Source organism: Eschrichtius robustus, chromosome 12 (genome assembly GCF_028021215.1).
Source record: "Eschrichtius robustus isolate mEscRob2 chromosome 12, mEscRob2.pri, whole genome shotgun sequence".
Lineage (NCBI taxonomy): Eukaryota > Metazoa > Chordata > Mammalia > Artiodactyla > Eschrichtiidae > Eschrichtius > Eschrichtius robustus.
The window spans coordinates 108324335-108345694 of NC_090835.1; the positions used below are offsets into that span (position 1 = coordinate 108324335).

General features: G+C 43.5%; 1 protein-coding gene across 1 annotated transcript in view; it reads left to right on the forward strand.

Moving 5' to 3' along the window:
* The window catches only part of EXOC2 (exocyst complex component 2), a 154549-nt gene that overhangs the window by 34106 nt on the left and 99083 nt on the right, over positions 1-21360 (forward strand). The window contains exons 4-6 of the mRNA XM_068559475.1: positions 1878-2004; positions 13156-13269; positions 14710-14834. Coding sequence (XP_068415576.1) covers positions 1878-2004; positions 13156-13269; positions 14710-14834 — 366 coding nt within the window. The remainder of the gene's footprint in view (positions 1-1877; positions 2005-13155; positions 13270-14709; positions 14835-21360) is intronic.

Below are 21360 nucleotides of genomic sequence, written 5' to 3' on the forward strand. Positions count from 1 at the left end.
CTCATATGTCATTAACTTAGATTCAGTTTATGTTTATTTTTTCAGGAATGGGATATTGGTTAAAGTTTGCATTACTTTTGAAAAGGCAGTTTGCTGAGCTAACGGTAAACTCTAAGGATGATAAGCATTGGAAGAACTGTTGTTCTGTCCTGTGTAAAATCTGTTCATTTAACATGTCGAAATGCCAATTTTAGTTTCTTGATCTTGCATACAATAATTGCATTTCTTGCTGTGATACAGATAAGATTTGAGGTGAAATACATACCTGGTTTGGCCAAATTAGCCGGTAATACCTAAATAATGTTCCGTTTTCCTTCACTTTCTGAGTCCTTTGAGGCCCTGACAAGATGTTGCCCACCTAGGTGTGCCTCTGGCCTCCAAACTAGAAATCACACTCTTCTTGTGCTCTAGAGCCCCTCCTGTGTTCCCTTTGTGCCCTGAACCCGTGCTTCCTTGCCTTGGGGCAAAGAGCTTGGTCTGAGAAGCCGGGACTGATCACACGAGCAGCCAGCTGTGGGTGGAGTGGAGTCACAGAACCACCTACCTCAGAGGACTGAATGAGTTAGAACATTGGAGAAAGTGCTTAGCATAGGTCCTCACACAAACTAAGGGCTGCATAAATTAGTGTTTTTAATTATTCGTTTCCTAGCTCTTTATGTATGTGGCATCTCCTCTGCTAAAGTAAGAATACTGTCAGATTCATCTTTGTGGTCCTGTAATGACTTGCACGTGGTCCGTACTTGATAAATATTTGTATAATGTAGGACTATCACAGGCATAATTAAACCCAGGCCGTACTTCTCATATAGAAAAGCAAAGAGTTTTGCAAATTTTGTTTTCTGTCTTAGAGCATAAAGCCTTTCTTCAGCATTATATCCTTAAATTCCTCGATTCTTTTTAATAAAAATTTGAGGAATTTAAGGGAAAACCAAAAATGGAATTTACATTTATGTACATGTGTGTATGCAAACATATATACATACAATATTCTTGTTTTTGTTTACTCACTTTTATTTAATGTCTTTGAAAACCGAACTGTGAAATTAAAGCAGGAACTTGTTTCCAGTTTTCTGGAGAAACTTAAAAACATTTTGACAGAATCCAGCATCATCTTGTATCATGTTTATACAGCAGATGAAGAAAACTTATTTGAAAGTATTGATTTTATGCTAAAACGCTCTGCCCAGGACTCAGCACAGCACAGGCTCAGGAAAGGCCTATAGACCTGAACCTGGGAGTGTCTGGGCCTGAGCTTACCCTCTGGCAGAGCTTCCTTGCATCATCCTGGCAGACCTGTGGGTGCCCATAGAGTTAGAAGGCTCACAAGGAGCCCTCTGGTCCCCCGGCCCTGCGCTCTGCTCCGCCCCCTCGCACACTGCCCAGCCTCTGTTGCGGCCCGGTCCGAGCCACAGGAAAGAGGGTACTGTTTTCAGAGATTATATTTTGTTTTTCCTGAATATCCTAGTCATTTCCATCACACAAGCCGTGCATTCCGTGGAAGTTGTTTGATTTCTTTATATTGATATAAGGTTTGTTGGGTATTTTGTTGATGTACCAAATTAATTGTACTGCTTATTATTTGTAAAATACATTTGTTTTAGCAGAACTTTTTCTCAGAGGCTTAACTTGTCTTCTGTATTGAATAATGTACAATGCAATCAAGAGATGTTATTTTTGCCTTTTTATAGATTTTTAGTGGTTTTAATTAAGCTACCAGCCATTTAAAAAAAAAAATCTGGAGCTTTTGTGCCTTCAAATCTTTAAAAAATTACTGTAGCATGCATTCTGTATTAGGTCTTTCAACAGTAAAGCAGAATGGTAAGACTTAGTGCCTGGGGAGTGTGTATCTTATTAAGGCTGTGCTCCTCATTTGGTAGGTATTTTGGATCAGTCTGCTGTGTGGGTTGATGAGATGAATTACTATGACATGCGCACTGACAGGAATAAAGGGATTCCTCCCTTGTCCCTGCGTCCTGCTAATCCACTCGGCATCGAGATTGAAAAGTGAGTACTGCCTTGCCTCCGTTGTCTTTATTTCTAGCTGCTGAAAAGTTCTGTGCACTCAGAGTGAAGAGAGTCAGGCTCCAGGAACATCCAGGGAAGCACAGTTGAAGACACCACTGTTGTTGGGAGTCGGGCATCATCTCTTGGAGCTTGGTCAGCTTTGCTAGACCGAACCTTCCAATTGGTTAGAACTGTTGGCAGAAGCTACTTACCTCTTCAGTTTTTGAGTTTACATTTTGTGAAGAGGAAAAGTATCTTGAAATTTTGAATAACTAATACTTTTAATGATATGAGAATTAATGGGTTGTCTGGAGTTGGTAAGTTTAAATATTTAGATGGTACTTGAGATTAAAACAGAATTTTCCATGTGCTTGATTTTTGCTTTTGATTTTGAAATATTTGACCGTAAGTAGAACCAAGGTAGTCTTGTCATTTTGTTTACAACCCCTACCTGTAATTCATACTTAATTCAGACTTACTTTACCAGAATTGTGGCAGGTAAATCTTTCAAGATGTCTTGGACCAAATCTGGAATTCCCTAGTACAGTGTTTTCGTAGATTTTATAATCAGTGCCTTTATCCTTGCATCTTCCTTAGTCAGTTCACCTAACACGTTAGTTGTTTCTGACTTGTCTCTCGGCCTTAGTGACTCTGCTGGTGAAGTTACTACCGAACGTTTCTCCATAAGCATTTCTGCAGGCAACAGATTAGTTCTGCTAATGCTTTAGCCATAGTTTTATTTTAGGTTTTTCTAGGAATGGAGAAAGTTGTCCACTGATCTTTATATATTTAACCTTCAAGCCTACACTTGAAGACCATTAGTAAATCAAAAGTAAGCTGCTTTTTCACCTGCTGGGGTTTGCTCTGGCTGAGAGAGAGGGAGCATGTGTTTGTCTTGGGAAGTTGTCCTGTGTTGAAAAAGGCCTGGGGTTTGGCAGCTTTTAGTGAGCGGGGACTGTCCTGGGTCACAGCTGCGAAGCTCTTTGGCCAGCGTGGGTCATTCTGGAGCTGTTCTAAGGGTTTCAGTGCCCGATAAATTAAGAGTTTAAGGATCAAGAAGGTCCAGGAACGAAAAGTAATTGCTGGGTCTTTATTTGAGCATAGTTTCCTGCATGAATGGACTTTGTGGTTGAGAGTAAGCCTCTCAGTGGCCTGCTTCAGTGCCCTGGATTCGGCTTCTTTCCAAGGCCCACCGCAAAGGAAGTGTGGAGCAGAAGGGCCCTTTGGATTGTCCTTTTGTAAGGAAGATACAGTTTTGCACCTTTGTACAATGAGTATAGGAATATGGTGTGACTTTTGTCTGAGCCTTAGATGGAACTATCAAAGTTAGGATTAAATTGGTTACTTACTATCATAAAATGAATTTCCTTAATTTTTAGTTTAGCATGTAACACACCCCTCGTTTGATCTCTTTACCTTTTCATGTCTGCTTATTTTTTGATTGTCTTGATTGTTCCTGTTACTGCCAGTACTCACACAGGGGTTCGGCTTGAACTCTCTCTTACAGCTCTTTTTCTTAATACATGTCGGGATAATCCCGAGGTAACGTTGGTAACCAGCCAGAAGCACTAAAAGTGCCTGGCTCTTTAGAAGTTGTTTTTCTTCTTCTCTGAGGCAGTCTAGTTGGGCCTGAGCCCCTCTCTCAGTTTAACTCTTGGCCCTCCTGTTACTTGCAGGGTGACTTGGAGTCTGCTCAGCTTCCTCAAGGTGCAGACTGGGCGGCCTGGGTCACGCGGCGTGTGCGTTTCAGCGGTGGGGGCACTCACTCGCAGTGGGCGCTGGTTGGATGTTCGTCGTCGTCACCGTGATCCCCTGCTCTTCTTACATGTGCGCTACTCAGTGCTCTGCCCCCAGGGAAAGAATCTTCTTATGACTTAAGATTTCAGGGTGATGAATTGTATTCAGATCTTAAAATAGTATTATGTACATTCAAGAAGTGCTTAAATGGTGATAAAATTTACAGTAATATTTCTTTCAAGTTGTTCCTTGAAAGTTTCAGTAATAATTTGCTCAGCCATGGAATAACTAAAGGATAGTTTTTGAAAAGGTAAAAGCTTGACTCTCATACAAATACAAAATGCGCACATGTCCAAGCTTTTATTTAATTCATTAATTAATGGGAAAACCAGTGAAATGTTAAAACCAGTTCAGGGGGAATTCCAGAGGACAGACATAATGGGCAGTGAGGAATGCTGAAAGGTGCAACAGCGGCAACTTCTCCTGCTCAGTAACCAGTTGCATCTTCACCTGACAGGTATTTCTGTGCCAGGCATCCCTGGTCAACATCAACCCTCCACTTCTGCTTCTGTAACAGAGCTGCAGAGCAGAGACAAGGCATGGATGGGGGAAGACAGGGGACCCTGGGCAGGCCCTCCAGACAGTGAAAGGATGGCCAGGAATCTTTTTGCCCATTTAAAGTCTTTCGCAAGTTTTCTGGTCAAAAGGAAGGGTGGATAGAGGGCTTCCCTGGTGGCGCAGTGGTTAAGAATCCACCTGCCAATGCAGGGGACATGGGTTCGAGCTGGTCCGGGAACATCCCCCGTGCCACGGAGCAACTAAGCCCGTGCGCCACAACTACTGAGCCTGCGCGCTAGAGCCCGTGAGCCACAACAAGAGAAGCCACCGCAATGAGAAGCACGTGCACCGCAATGAACAGTAGCCCCCGCTCGCTGCAACTAGAGAAAAGCCCATGTGCAGCAACAAAGACCCAATGCAGCCAAAAATAAAATAAATAAAATAAATAAATTTTAAAAACAACAACAACAGTATTCACTTAAAAAAAAAAAAGAGTGGTAGAGATACTAGGAAGCAAGAAAATGGAAGGTGAAGGTAGGAAAAGGTATAGAAACCAAGAAGAAGAGTATATAGTTTGGCCAGAAAAATGCTTTTTCAGGTTCCTTTTCACCTTTTAAAGGTACTGTCAGGAAAACTGCATTTGTTTTATTGAAGTCTGACCTCAGATAGAGAAGCCTTATTTTAGAGAAAGAGAGTAGGAAAGGAAAAGCAGATGTTAAAATATTGGTGTGGGTTTTACTTCCGTGACTCTCTTAATATCTTTTAGATGAAAGCTTTGGTCCCTGTAGAGAATGGTGTTACATTGAGGTTAGAATCCCTGAGAGCATTCCCTTTTACTATGTCTTTTATTTCTGTTTATTAATGTCATTTGGGGTTTCTTTTATAATTAAAAGATGGGAGAGGACCTATTTTTAATTTTTAAAAAAATGTCATCAGAGAAGGAATAACAGGATTTAATTACTTGCTTGTTGAAATATACTAATTGAGAAGGTTTGAAGAATTATGACTGCTTGTTATAAAGTACCATGGTCCTAATGAATTACCAGACTAAAGCGGTGAGGTCGCCTCTGGAAGAGGAATCAGCTCCTGGTAATTACAGTGCTGAGTGTTCATGGCAGTTCTCAGCCCACAGTCAAATGTGCAGGGTGGGGCCAGGAGGAGCCCTGCAGCGCTGTGGCCAGTTCATGGGGCCATGAGCAGCAAGCGCGAGTAGCCGAATGTAGCGTTGCTCTTGGGCGTGAGGCAGAGGTCAGTGAATGTTTTATTGGTGTGCTCAGCGTGCACGCCGCCGTCTTCCAGCCCACAGGCTTAACAGCTGGCGTTTGCGGGCCTCCTTCGGCTGCTGAAGTCCTGCACATTCCTAGAGTTTTAACTGATGTTCTGCACACATGGTGCCTTGATACTTATAAAAATGTTACTAATTACTCAGAAAAAAATAACTTCACTTTGAACTGAGACTAGGATTTGCTTGTAAAAAGTCTGTATTTCTGATTTACTATACTGTCACAAATACGCATTCTTTGCACTGCTTAAATTATGATGGAGACAAACTTAACTGAAAAAGAAGGTAAAAACAGGTTCATATTAATAAGTGAAAGCCTTCACTATGTTTTATTTCTTAAAAGTACTCTTTGCCTACTAGGAGAATATCTATAAGTAATGTTTTTGGAGACAGTACATACATGGGAGTTAGGGCCTTAAAATGGAACTTTGCCCCTCCTGTTTTTTCCCCCTCCTGTTTTTGTGGGATCTGCAACCTTTTTGTGAAATTACTACCTGGGAAGAGCTATCTGGAGTAGTCAGTTGATGCACCACTCGTATCTTTATTTCCACGTAGGTTTTATGAACAATGCAAGTCTGACTTGCTCCTCATCAGTTTGGCTTTCCAATAGAAAGAAAAGGTGGCCAGTTTTCCTGCTCCATTTAGAAAACAAGGAAAGGTGACAAAATAATTCTTAGTATCAGTGTGGAAGGGAAAAGCGTTGGGTAAATTTACCTTTTAGAAATGTTATGAAAACAGATTTGTGGGCTGTGATGTAGTGCCTAGGTCCAGAAACTGTGTGAGACCAAAAAAGGAAAAAAAACACAACGTAAAACAAGCTCATAATATTTAAGGTGCAGAGTAACACTGGTGCTGGAGTGAAAGCTATGAGAATTGAGTGTGACACACACTTGGAAGAGCCCCCTTTCCTCCCATCTTTCTACCTGCAGGTCAGGCGAGCGTGTTCCCCTCGGTGTGAGCACAGTGGTGCAGCTGTACCCAGGCTCCTCTGCGCGGGTAGTTAGACTTTCTCTCAGAAGGGTTTTTGTTGTTTTGCTGGCTCGCGGGTCATCACTGCCAGTCGTTCTCATACTTGAAAGTGAACGCTGCTGTGTTGAGGACATTCCTGTTAATTTTGCTTCTGACCACTGGGTCGGTCAGGTCCGTGTACCTGGGTCTTCGTGGCCAATCCTTTTCAGGAGGTGTAATCTGAGCTCACACTGCCATCTAATGGGGAGCGTGTGCTGTAAGGGCATGAAGCTTGTCAGCTGCTGAAACTGTTGGTTCCTTAATGAAAACACTTCCCATGTTTACATGGTAGACTCCGTGTTGCTTTCACCCTCCAGTTAGTGGGTTTAAAGTGTGGATTTAGTTTGAATCACTCAGAATATACCTTGCTGTTACTGACTTGTTAAGCCATCACTTCACTTGGAGGGTCAGAGCCTAAGATCCAGTTATTGTGGACAGAGGTTTAAGTTTTAACTCTCCAGACTTCGTGCTCCATTGACACAGTGCTGCTGCCCTTCCTCATGCTGTTACCAAGGCCATTAGCAATTTTCTGCATTCTGAATCAGTGTCTCCCTCAGTTTCTATTTTTCTGGATTTGTAGTTGTGGGTTTTTTCCATGCCTGAGATCCTCTGGTTCTTTAATTGGCAATAGAAGTATGGGGTCCTGCTCTTGACTGTTTGCATGCAGCCTCTCTGGGGCTCTTTCCTGACCGTAAAATGGGAATACATAACTCACGTTGTTACAAGAATCAAATAAAATGGTTCTTATGAAGAGTCTGTTAAATATAGAGAACCAAGTGGAAAGAATAAAAATAACAGCAAGTAACATTTTTGAGCGTTTATCACGTGTCAAAAACTGCTAAGCCTTCCACACTGCATTACTTACTTTAATCCTCAAAATATTCCTAAGAGGAAGATATTATGATCCCATTATCCTCGTGAATAAATGGAACCTTAGAGAGGTTAAGTATCTTCCTCAAGGTTATTCCGACAACGCTAGCCAACTTGTAAACCACTGCCGTGGGCCGTCTCTGCTTCTGTGGGTACACTCCTACACCACTGCCGTGGGCCGTCTCTGCTTCTGTGGGTACACTCCTACACCACTGCCGTGGGCCGTCTCTGCTTCTGTGGGTACACTCCTAAACCACTGCCGTGGGCCGTCTCTGCTTCTGTGGGTACACTCCTGAACCACTGCCGTGGGCCGTCTCTGCTTCTGTGGGTACACTCCTGAACCACTGCCGTGGGCCGTCTCTGCTTCTGTGGGTACACTCCTGAACCACTGCCGTGGGCCGTCTCTGCTTCTGTGGCTACACTCCTGAACCACTGCCGTGGGCCGTCTCTGCTTCTGTGGCTACACTCCTGAACCACTGCCGTGGGCCGTCTCTGCTTCTGTGGCTACACTCCTGAACCACTGCCGTGGGCCGTCTCTGCTTCTGTGGCTACACTCCTGAACCACTGCCGTGGGCCGTCTCTGCTTCTGTGGCTACACTCCCCACAGAGCATCGTTGCTTCCCGTGTTGTCGTTCGTTGTCTCTTTTCTCTGGATCTTCTGTTTCACATTCATTTTGAGGTGTTTGCGTAAAAGATCTTATTTTGGGATAGACTCTTGACTCAAGATGCCTTCAGCTGTGAGTAGTAGAAACAAAAATTCGTCCTGGTTTAAGCAAAAAAGATATTTATTTTCTCATAATATACAAAGTCCAGAGATGGTGGACTCCACGATTGGCTGAGTCCGTGGCTCAGAAGTGTCACTGAGATGTAAGGAGCCTGGGTTTGCTGTTCTGCTGTCCTTGGAGTCGCACTGATCTCCTTCATAACTGCAGAGTGGCGTTAGAGGTTTCTAGTGTCACGACGACAGTAATACACAGGAAATAATAGTGTTAAAATAAAGATCCAGTATTGTTGAAACTGTAATAATACCCAGGAAATAATGAAGCTCGGTAAAGTCTGAGGGCAGAAAGACACTGTCTCTTCTCAGTTCTCCTTAAAAGTGTGGAGGCCTTGCCCAGAAATGCTCCAGCAGCTCTTTCCTCAGACACTGTGGTCAAAACCCAGTCACTCGATCAACAGCAAGGGGAGCATGGTCAGCACACTGCTTAGGATTACTGATGTTCGGGCTCGTGAAGGCATGGGCGCCCCGCTCTGCAGGTGCTTCTGTCTGCGAGCGAGCAGGGGATGTCGGCGCTCGGGCTGACGGCGGGCCCCTGGTGTGGTCTGGATCGAGCTGTCTGACCTCTCTGTGACAGTGTTGTCATCCTTGATGTAACTTGTCTTATTCTTGTACGGCTGATTCCTAATCACTCTTTTTCCAATTTAAATGTACAGTAAGATTGGTAAGAGTTGAATGTCTTCAGGAAGAAATCACTCTAAAATAAACTCGTTCTTTGGGGTGATTATGAGGGTTTGAGAACTAGGACTTAGTGTTCTGACCAAGAGATCCAGTACCTTTCAGACTCTTGACCCGTTTAGGTGCTTGAAGGAGCTGTGTGTACAAGAAGTGCAGTGGGTGGGGTGGATTAATGCTTCCGATCTCAGTGGAGGGCTCTCACGTGGCCCCTTCCAGATGTCGCCACTCACACTAATGCCAGCACTCAGGGTCAGCCCCCGCCCCGCCGGCTGCGCTTGAAGGGACGCACAGGGTTGCAGAGCCCATGGAGTCCTGCGGAGGACGGCGTGGGGAGGGGCTCCCGGGGCAGCAGAGTCCTCTCGTAGAGCCCCCACTAGACTTCAGGCCTTTATCCTGGGATGAAGCAGACCCTGTACGTGTGTAAAAACAACAACCTAGGGCATCATAGGTGAGATATTACTAAGGTTTAAGGATCAGATCACTTTTAAGTGTGGGAAGTTCTAGATAGTTGGGATTTGTTATCTTTCAATACCGCCAGTTTAAGCATCCTAACAGTATAGGATATAACCTTTTGTTTTTTAACTTTTTTTATAGCTTTATTGAGAAATAATTAACAAATTTGTAAGATGTTTAAAGTGTATGTCTTAGCGATTTGATATACGTATACATTGTAAAAGGAGTCCCACCATCTCGGTAACTAACACATTCATCACGTCACATAGTTAACTTTTTTTTTTTTTGGTGAGAACATTTAAGTTCTGTTCTCTCTATGGCATTATCACCTATAGTCACATATTACACATTAGATCCTCAGACCTTATTCATCTCGTGAGTGAAAGTTTCTCCCTCTCCCTATTCCCCCACCTCCAGGCAACCACTTTCCTGCTCTATTTCTATAGTTTGACTTTTTTTTTTTAATATTTCACATATTTTGCACATCTGATACGGGGCTTATATTTGCACATCTGACAAGTGGTTAATATTCAAAGTATATAAAGAAGCCTACAACTCAATAGCAAAAAAAAAAAAAAAAAAAAAGCCAGTCTGATTAAAAAATGGGCAGAGGATCCGGACATTTTTCCAAAGAAGACATACGAATGCCGACACGCACATGAAAAGGTGCTGAACATCACTAATCATCAGGGAAATGCAAAGCAAAACCACAGTGAAATCACCTCACACCTGTCAGAATGGCTCTCTTGTTATTTGAATGGCTCACAACAAATAACAAGTGTTGGAAAAGGTGTGGAGGAAAGGGAACCCTCCTGCGCTGTTGGTGGGAACGTAAATTGGTGCAGCCACTGTGCAGAACAGCAGGGAGGTCCTCAAAAAATTAAAAATAGAGCTACCATATGACCCAGCAGTCCCACTTCTGGGTATTTATCCAAAGAAAATGAAAACAGAATCTCAACGTTATCTGCACCCCATGTTCACTGCAGCATTATTTACAGTAGCCAAGATATGGGAACAACCTAAGTGTGCATCCACGGACAAGGGGTTAAAGGAGTTGTACGTGTGGGTGCCCAGGCTCGCATTGTTGCTCAGGGACACGGGAATGTTACTCAGCCGTGAGAAAGAGGGCAATCCTGTCATCTGCAACAGCGTGGGTGGACCTTGATCTCAGTATGCCAGACAGGAAGACAAAGTTTTTTTCTTTTTTTAAAACTAAACCCATTGAGTAGTACTTAGCTGTCAGACCTGTGGGGACTGCGTGGCCTTAGCCATCTCAGCGTGGCATACAACTTCTGTATTTTTTAGTCATGTCTGCATTTGGTGCCTCTTTGCTTTATTTGCTGTCATTGTATCAGAGCCTTTTTTGTCCTGTCATACTTAACTCCAGCTACTCTTCTTACCTTGTGCTTTGATGATGGGTAGGAACCACCCAACGAGAGTAAAGCTGCAGGGCCCGAGCGAGGGAGAGAAGCTCAGTTTGGCTCCCCAGAGGCCCTTTTTGCTGCTTTGTTGTCAGTTGTGTCTTCAGTCTCTGAGTGTGGACCTGACCCTTGTTCGGTGAGAATTTCATGGAGTTGAATAATTTATAAAGACTGTTAATAGCAGGGACTTAGTTGGTATCAGGTGATTCTGTGGTATTTTTGATTCTGTTAAGACTATTTAACTTCAGGACTGCGTAGAGCGCCACGTTGACAAAAAAGCAGTAGGTGGGCCACCATGCACTTCTTTGCACTGATGAGGCCCCACTGGTGCACCAGCCTGTCCTTTCCAGCTTAGACAGCTCCCTGGGCGGACACCTCCCGCCGGTGAAGGTAGAACTGTGGCTCGTGGCCCTTGCCTGTCAGAGCGAGCGAGAGGCTCCTGGGTGCCTCCCTGGGGCTCCGCTAAGTCTCCACTCAGCCGCATATTCCCCCAGAGTTCCAACGCAGAGGCATGAAGTATAAATAAATAAAATGATAAAAACTTCTGAAGGTGACAGGATTTTATTACTAAGTAAAGTATCAAACCAGCATGAAGAATCTGAACCAAAATAAAGTTCAAAAAATGCAGTTCTCCAACTCCCTCTCAAAGACTGTGGTGACAATGACCAACGTGCTTATGGAGCACACACTCGGAGGCACACCTGCTCACACACATCCCCCAAGAAGATTGAGGCTACAGTTATTCTTCACTCTTGAAGCCAGTGAGGAAAGATTAAGGTTGACTTGGTCTCCGAGTTACCAAGACTTAGGTGATGCCAGCTTGGTATCCACAGCTCCCTTAGTCTCATCTCACCTTGTCTGTTACTCCCATGTTAAACAGACCTTTTCTTCCCCTAATTAAGGAAAACTCTGTGGTGAGAGAGGTTAAGTGTAACAGGAGGGAACATGGGATCTCCTGGCCAAGATGCCGGCCTCCATGTCCAGATGCAGGGTTTCCAGGGGAGATCGTGGAGAGCTGTGTTTTGGACTTATGTCCCTTGCCCTCTGGGGGAGAATGGGGACAAAGGAGCCAGTAGAGAAGGGGGGGGGGGGGCGAGAGCTGCTGGAGAGTGTGACGGGCTTCCCGGCCACCCGGTCAGGGCCCCCAAGCCCAGGTGAGCACCTCCCTCTCCCTGGAGAGAGTGGGCTCCAGGCCTTTTCCAGTTGTGCCCAAGGGGACTGGTCACCTGCAAGGCGAGGGGCTCCGGCGGGCAGTGCTCGTGGGTGGAGGTGGGATGTTGCCCTTGGACAAGGCTGCCTAACTTCTGAAATGAGGCTGTGTCTGTGTTAATGCAGCATCGGGACTCTCAGAGAAGTCATCAGACTTGCACACCTTTTCTTCCAGGCTGGGGATAATTTTCTCCCACTGAATAAATTTTAGAGACAAAATAATTTTGTGTCCCATATGGGGGTGGGGAACAATTTCAGTCAGAGGGGAACGAGGTAAAAACGACCAGGATGTTTGCAGGAAACTGTGATCCCTTTGAAGTTGCTGGAGCTTCGGCTTCGAGGATTAGGGTAGCAGAAATGAGTCCTGAGAGAGAAGCAGGTTTGGGAAATGGAGGGACTTGACCGCAGAGCTTGGACTTCATTCTGCAGGCAGAGGGTGGGCACTGTAAGGACTGCTCGCTCACAGGTCCTCAGTGGGCCGGGTCCTGCCCACTTCCGTTTGCTCTCAGACACAGCTTGCTCACCTCCAGCGTGGAGCCTGACACCTCTGGTAGATACTTAATTCATGTTCGAATGAATAGATAAATGAACTGATCGAGAAGTTGACCTTGAAAATGTGGGCAAGAAAGTGAGGTACAGATAAGGGAGTGTCAGTTAGTGTAAGCTTTTCTTGAAATTGATCTAGACGTGGACATAGAAACATGGGTACTATATAGATCTGATTTTATCAGTAGGCGTCATCAGGCATCAGTGTGTCTTAAAATAACTTTCATACAGGTCTTTAACAAAAAGCATTTTAACAAGTTGATTTACTGTTTTTAATTTCAGTGTACCCAAATTTTGATTTTTATCTACTGAGTAGGAAATGATTTCATGTTTGGATAGATTTCATGAAGTATCAACTCAGCCTCTTTAAATCATATTCTTTTTTTGATGTAATTTCTGTATTTTAACTAATTTCCTATCTTACATATACAGTCAAAGTTTATATGTTAAGTTAGCTGAGGTGTAGGAAGTATATTTTTTTACACACACAAACGTAAGCTCCATAATATATCATGTATCATTGTAATGGTTTGTATTCATGTTTATTACTGTTGGTTACATCTTTGTAGTACTAGCACTCAAAATATATCTTAAACCTTTTCCTCCCTCAGAGGTAAATTTCCCCAGAAGGACTTAGAAATGCTGTTCCCTGGAATGAGTGCTGATTTTACAAGTGAGAACTTTTCGGCTGCCTGGTACCTCATAGAGAACCACTCCAACGCCAGGTTAGTGGGTGCTGGGCTGTGTTGTGTGGTTTCATGGGGTGCAGCTCATCAGACTTGAGGTAACGTGGGTTTCCCTCTGGCTTTGCTGCTTAGCAGCCCTTTGACCTCGGGTGAGCTCATGAACATCTCAGGGTATCTGTTTCCGTATTTATAAAATGGGATCATTAATCAGAGGACCCCTATTTCCTACTATCATGTTCTTTCTATATGTTTCGTTATTTATGCCACCCATTAAAACTTTGGAGTCTCAGCTGTGTCCTGTGTCTGAATGTGATCCCCCTCCCTACTCAGGTAACAGAATTCTCGAGTGCTGGTTTAAAACAAGGAACACACCTCCTTCCCTGACCAGAGAGCAAAGGAAGATGAGTTATTTATCATCTTGCAAAGACTTGGCTTAAAATTAGCCAAAAAATAAACAAGGGTCATGTATCCAATTAAAGTGCTCCTTTGTGTCTGCTACTTGTAGTTTACCCACCCTCTGTACAAGAGCAGGTCTGTAACTTTTTCTCAAGACTGGCTTAAAACAGTTATATTTAGTAAAAATGTTTTAATAAATCAATGGCTTATTGTTTAAAATTTGTATTCTTGAAAAGCCAACTTGTTAAAATATACCTTAGGAGAAATTCTTCCCTCACCTATTGGGATGAAAACCATTATAGAAAACAGGAAAAGTTGGTATATACCTAGAGTAAATTTGGCCTGATAAATTTTTAGAGCAAATGCCTGTCACTTTCTTTGTGAAAGATGGTTCTGAGTTCACATTATAGACGTGCTTTTCTGTCACCATGTCAGGATTGATCTCTGTTCTCTGTGTAGGTCCATCTTGGCATTCAAGAATATAGTTAACGTTTTATATAGCCAGATTTTCTTAGCTCAGGTGGAAATAAAACTTCTGAAATACAGAGATCTGACTATTTTTTCTCTGCCTGAGATATAAAGATGAAATAGTGTGATCTGTTTAGTTATTTAAATTTTGAGTTGACCCCCAGGTTTCCTGTAATTTCACTGTTAATGGCGGGGCCCGGTCGTGATGGGCTGAAGAGTCAGCGTGCTCAGCTTGTGTCCAGAGCACAGCAGTGGACGTCCAAGGGGTCCTCCTTAGTCCTGGCACCCAGCACTGCATGGTCCAGGTCTCCCCATCTGGGAGACGCTCTTCAAAACTCCTTACCTGGCAAATCCTGTGTGTGATTTGGGTCGATTATAAGAATGTGTCCATGTGTATTTACTTCCCAGGGGTCTGACATATGAGGGCTACAGATCTCCTTGTATAGCTGCTGTAACTTTGGCGTTCATAACATGTAAAGGTTTAGATCTAGGTAAGAATTTGAAAGCTTGGTTTCATCTGATTACATATTATATCAGTCTGTATCTTTCCAGGGTAGGCTTCAGTATTTCACACTTGATGCATTATCTTCTTGTGGTTTCTTCATTTCACTTCAGTTTTGAACAGCTCAAAATGGCCGTCACCCACCTGAAGAGGCAGGCTAACAAGAAGAGCGAGGGCAGCCTGGCGTGCGTGAAAGGGGGACTCAGTACTTTCTTTGAGGCACAGGACGCCCTCTCAGGTAAGGTGACCCTCAGCCATCTGCTGGAGCTTCCCCGCGGACACCCGGCCCTGCACGTACAGAGTGTTTGCGGGCTGTGACGCTGAGGCCGTGTCCCTGGAGCGGAGCTCTGCAGTGGCCACCAGTCAGTCTTTGTGGCCGGGCTGGGATCTCTTTGAAGGCTTGGTACCTTAAGTATTTGTCCCTGAGGCTTTGCTCACCCATCAGACACGTGTGAAATAGGAGACCACGCTGCCTCCCCGCAGTGCCCGGTGTCCAGTTAAATCCCAAGGGTAGAATTCTAGAATTTTAAAAATCCTTGTACAGCCATCAGTATCTTGCACATGGGACTAATTCTGTAGATGTGACCCATTGTGTGTTTGGTCTGGGAAGAATTGGTGATAACGTGTCCTTTCTTTGTAGCCATCGCCCCACCAGCCCCGCACGGTAGCTAACTCCCCCATCCATGTACTCATCCTTACGTGGGAGGGAAATTGTATTCAATAGAAATGGTGTGGCTTCAGACATTTCAAGGGAAGATGTTGGGTAGGTTATTTTATTTTTTTCTTTCTCTTAAACTACCTTTAATTAATAGAAATCAAATTATTGTTTATCTAGTAAAAAGTAAGATATATTAAAAAAAAAAAAAGTAAGCCCAATTCTTTTTAAAAACAAAGACACCTGTAACTAAGTACCTGTATAGCTAAGTACCTATAACCCTAACTGTAGACTAAGAGGCCACACCTTCTTCAATTCAGTAAGTTTTTAAAATTAATTCGCACTGTTAAAGTTCGGATGTCCTATTATCTTTTTTAAAACCCTTCTCCTCCTGGGCGAGACACGCTTGGTTGCCTTTTGACAAGTTACATGTGCATCTGGTACAGCTCTCTGCACGTAGAAGTTAGGTCTTTGAAGGAGTGAGTTGTGAATGCCTGGGAGGGAGCTGAGAAGTCAGGTGAACTTTGATAAAGTCTCTGTGCCCTGCGTTTTTTGATGGTGTTATTTTCTTCTTTCTTTGTGCTTATTGATATTCTAAGTTGTCAGTGGTGCTATGTCAGCAGCAGAAACTTGAGCATAAATGAACTGAGTTTAGTGTTCTCGAGTTAAATGAAGTTATCGATATGCCTGGTAGCTGTGCACGTAATAATTTGCCATATGTGATTAGCAGTTCTCATAATTATTGTAATTACAATACTTCCTTAGCAAAAACATGCTTGACTCTTCTCTCCACCCTTTTTTTGTTAACATATGTATTTGTAAACACATGTATACTTGTATTCATTTATTTATGGTTTTACTTATGTAAATGGCTTCACTCCTGGCAGATTTCAAGAGGTTTTATTTGGTGCATTAAATTTAGTCTCATTTATTAGACATTTGTCCTAGAAGTATACTGGTAATTTAAAGTTTAGCAAAGATGATAATGCTGACCAACTACTAATAAGCGAGTGACTCTATGGCGTATAGAAAATGATTTTAATGGTAAATTAGAAAATTTTAGACACACATATATCTAGCTTTTCTATTTTTTGATGTAAATGTACATTACAAAAAATATTAAACAGACAAATAATCAAGAACGACTTGAAACCCTACTGTAGGGATAATCACAGTAACATTTTGATGTATTTCCTTTTGGTCTTTTTCCCCCTCAACTTATATGAGATGGCGGCGTGGAGTGTTGCACCCAAGCCTGGGGTCCGGAGTTTTTATTGGAGCTCTGTCACATAGACACGAGCTGACTCCAACAGCTGGCCTCCATCTCCAGTCCCTCTGGAGATCGAGCCAATGCCAAGTGACCAAAGCCCTCACCATAAACCACATTGTCAGACTGTGCGGTGAGGCCCCATCACAGAAGATGCTTGAAGAGCTTAGAGGTGACCTTCCAGCAGCCGAGGGCAAAGGCCAACCCTCTCTTTGGGCAAGATTAAATTCTTTACTGTACAGGATTAACATTCCATACCCTTCCTTTTGTATGCATTTGCTAGATGATATTATGCATTAAGTTCTTTTTAACCTTGAGAAATTTTGATTTTGTTTCTCTCTTATAAGCAAGAAATGGTAGGATTTATATTCTTTTATGCCGTTCTGAGAGGTTCTGCCTTTTCATAGAAGAATTTAAGCCGTGTACATTTATCATAAGTGAAACTTCTGTCCTTTTGTTCTGTTATTTTTTCTTTTTTCATTTTTACTTCTGCTATATGGACCATATTGTTTGCAGATTTGGAAGAAATGGTCTTACGTTTTATTACAGGTTGTCTCTGACTCCTGATGTGCATGACAACAGTTTGGCACATCTGCATTCCTCATGTGCTTTCCTTTTTTCTGGTCTTAACTTAATCTGAAGTCAGAGACCCAGCTGCTTTTTTTTACCTGTTCTATTTTATGATTCTGTTTCTAGATTTATTCTTGTCTTTTGCATTTAATTTCATATTTACCACAGTTACTTAAAATTTACCATTTATACACATACATTTCATTGGCTTTTATGTTTGTTGCCAGTTGTGTATATGTGTCATCTTTCCTCTTTGGATTTTTTGTTTTGTAACTCTTGTGTGTCATCTGTTGAATTCCTGCATGCAGAAGTGTCTCTTGCTTTCATACATGAACAACCCCTTGGCCATAAGAGAATGACTTTTAAAACATTGATCCGGGGTCTTTTAGTGTCACAGAGAGGAAATCCTGAGCCAGAGTAATTCTTTATTACTTGTAGGTGACTTGTTTATTTTTCTCTCTGCCTAAATGCTTAAGATATATTTGTTTAGCCTTAAATTATTAAAAAAAAAAAACCCCAAAACAAAGAAACCACCTTTTCAGGATATATTGGAATGTAGGTCTTGTTTTTATTCATTTTACCCAACACTTGATGAGCTTTTGGAGCCTGTAGACTCGCACCTGCAGGCTCTGACACTTCTCTTCTGCTCAGTCAGCTGTCACTCCCCGGGGTGTCTCTGAGAGGTCTCTTGCCCTGCTGCTTCCCTGCGCCGTGCCCAGGGGAGGAGCCCTCTGCTAGTTTCCCTCCCTCTCCTGCGCGCTGGGTGCTGGGAAATGGTCGTGCTTAAACAGTCCTTTCCTTAAAGGGGTGTTGGAGGTGAGAACAGTAGGGGAGACTCTGTAGTCTTGAAGGCTTGGGAAAAAGTCTGCAGGTGTGTCATGTCTGGGCCACCCTGTGTTACAGAGTTAGCTGGATAAATACCTTTCTCTGCCCTTTTGATATCATCTGTGTTCTTCTCTTGACCGAGTGGACTTTTTTCATACACAGTCCAAGGATTTTTTTCAGTCCATCCCAGTCAGGTGTACAGTTGGCAGCAATTACCTTCTTGCGTGGCTTTTATTTATCTTTAAGGTTTTATGCTGTTTTCTTTATTCCTGTGTGTACCATGAGTATTTTAATTAGAATTTGGCAAGAAGTGTGTCTGGCATAACTAATCTGCCAATGTTAACCTCGGTGTGTTTATTATTATAGTTTTTTCTTTACCATATCCTGCAAAAATATTCCCAGCACCGTACTCCACTTTCCCGTGGCTGTCGCCCTGCTGTGCCCTTCCGGCCCTCAAAGCCTTGAAGCCCAGGTTCTCCCCGCTTGCGGTGGTGCCTGTGGGGCCTCCTTACAGGAAGGGCCGGCTGTTCCTCAGTCCCTCTGACCCTCACCTGTCCAATCACTTGTTTTAGTGGCAGGTCCAGCCCCATCAACTGCGCCTTCTGAGAACAACTGTGGGCCTGGCCTTCTTTACCATACGCTAGGTGAGGGGTGGCCGAGGGAAGAGGCCCAGGCAGAGTGGCAGCGTGTGCTGCTCAGAACACGCATGGCCCTCCCTCCGTCCGTGTGTTGCTGCTGCTTCAGGAGTGGGTGCCACTCTGTTGAGGGATGCAGATAACCTCGGCACGCACTTATCCAGGACCCACTGTCTTAAGTGGGCTCCTTTGTACCTGCTAGTCTTCGAAGGAGTAGTTGGAATTATGTTATTGTTGTTTTCAGTATAACTGAGGAAGGAAAGAATTCATAGAGTACCCAACCAATTTAGATGTAATTTATGTATGATTTAGCCACTCTGATAAAAATTTGGTAGAGTAAGAAGTAGAGAACTAAATGTTTGAAAAGCTGTATATAAATCTGAGTTATTAATGCATCTCACCCTAACCCTGCCTAGTGTTCTATCTTAGTATTATCCTCAGAGGTTGGCACCTGGACCAAGTTGGACCACACCTGTCTTTGTACATGTCAGGAGCTAAACATGCCTGTTTTTCAAGAGTTGTTTAAGAAAACAAGGGAGAAGAATGTGTGCTAGAGGCCCCCTGTGGCCCCCAAAGCCCTCAATATTTACTGTGTGTTTCTTACAAAAGTAGTTTGCCAGTCTCTGGTGTAGCCTGAAATGCCTGCCGCACACAGGCCGGTCACAGTGTTCAGCGGTTAGAGCCTGCAGCTAGCTCGTGGATGGCCGTGTGCCTGACACTCCTGAGGGGCTCCACCTGCACTCATGCCTTTCCTTAGTGCTCACCTAATAATGGCGTTATATAAATGCATACCCAAATATTATGAATTCTTAAATTGAAATTAGAAAGTTCGATGTCCACATTCTGTTAGAGAGTTCAATAAAACAAATCATTTCTTTGAATCAGTAGGCAGTCTTTCTGTAACTGATTTTTCTTTGAGTAGAACTTTCCCATACATACTTTTTTGTTTCCCAAATATAGATTTATGGTGTTCAACTGCTTCACATATTTAAGTTTTAATACACGAGAAATTGTAACAAGCCTGTGACTGTGGACTGAGTTGCTCTTTTTTTTTCTTGAGGTTTTTCTGCTTATCAAGGTCACAATTTTTTTTTTAATTAATTTATTTTTGGCTGCGTTGGGTCTTTGTTGCGGAGCGCGGGCTTTCTCTTGTGGCGAGCGGGAGCTACTCTTCGTTGTGGTGCGCGGGCTTCTCATTGCAGTGGCTTCTCTTGTTGCGGAGCACAGGCTCTAGGTGCGTGGGCTTCAGTAGTTGTGGCATGAGGGCTCAGTAGTTGTGGCTCGCAGGCTCTAGAGCGCAGGCTCAGTAGTTGTGACGCAAGGGCTTAGTCGCAGGCTCAGTAGTTGTGACGCAAGGGCTTAGTTGCTCCGCGGCATGTGGGATCTTCCCGGACCAGGGCTCAAACCCGTGTCCCCTGCATTGGCAGGCGGATTCTTAACCACTGAGCCACCAGGGAAGCCCCCAAGTTGCTTATTGAGTTATACTATTTAAAAATGTTTTCAGAGAAAATAAAAGGTCAAGTGACCCAGACCTTGGGTTATTTGCATTAGTTTTCTGGAAAGTAGGATTGCCTTTATCAGATCCCAGTGTCTCTGGGTCCTCATGCTGGCTGACAGCCTGAGGGGTCTGCTGTGTGGAGATGGGCGCAGGAAGCCGCTTTGTGGAGGAACAGGGCTGTGAGCCATGCAGCAGCCTGGACCTGTGGAGCGGCAAGGGGCCTGTCAGTAGCAGAGAATGTGGCTGGGGACTGGTTTAGTGCAGACTCTCACTTAGAAGCAGCATTCGAGCGGAAGCTCTCAGGTGTAACCTCTTAACTGCCACCGATAGACCGGGAGTGGTGACCACCTAATAACATGCCACGTGGCCACTCGCTCCCTTCCAGCCAGGACCGTCAGGAACACAGCAGCCTTTGCTTAGGAGCAGCGCGAGCAGATGTGCTTGTTTGGAACATAGGCGTCCTTCTGGTTTCGCTTTTTAATATTTGGGCTTTTTTATCTCCGTTCCTTAAAGATAGGAAAGTTCTTTCCCATTTAACTTAATCAATTCAAGGTATGTGGAAATGTTTTATGTCATCACATAATCCAAATTTAAAATATTAGATAAATAACTTTCTTTTCATTTCTGACTCAACCAAGACAATTAAAAATACAGTAGTTGGTTTTTCCCCGCAAATATATATATTTTTCTTCCTGTGAATGTGTTTTTTCAACAGAGAAGCAGTATATTTTTAGAGTTTCATGCAAAATTTGAGGTTGTTTTACAAAAAAGTATAAAAAAGGACAAGATTAAGACTAGAAACTAATTAAAAGAAGAAGTTGATGTTCAAAGCTCATTTGACCCAGAATTCCCTAACCAGTGAGTCAAGGGAAACCAATGAAATTGTAATTGATTAAAGAAACACACATCAGTTTTGCTTAGACAGACTTTTTTTCCCTGTAAATCTGCCACTCCTGACTGGTGGGTTGAGGCAGAACCTGTCAGTTCCTTCTAAGGAGGAGTTGGAATGTTAGAGAAGAGCTCATGTCCAGGAGTGCTGCTGCCCTGAAGTCCTGCTGGGATGCTGGGCAGTGAGCCGTCCTGCAGCGGAGTGTGTGCTGGAGCACGTCTGGTGAAGGCGTAGAATCCTGGCTGTCTCAGCAGCTGTTATTTTGGAAAGAAGTCTTGTATTTGCAACTGAATGCAGTTCCCCACTGACATAGTAGTTCTGTTGTTCCCAGTTTACAGACGTGGAAACAAAGGCTGAGGGGGTTTGGGTCACCTGCCCATGCAGTGTGGGCAGGATGTGGTGAAGCTTCTTGTCCTGGGATCACA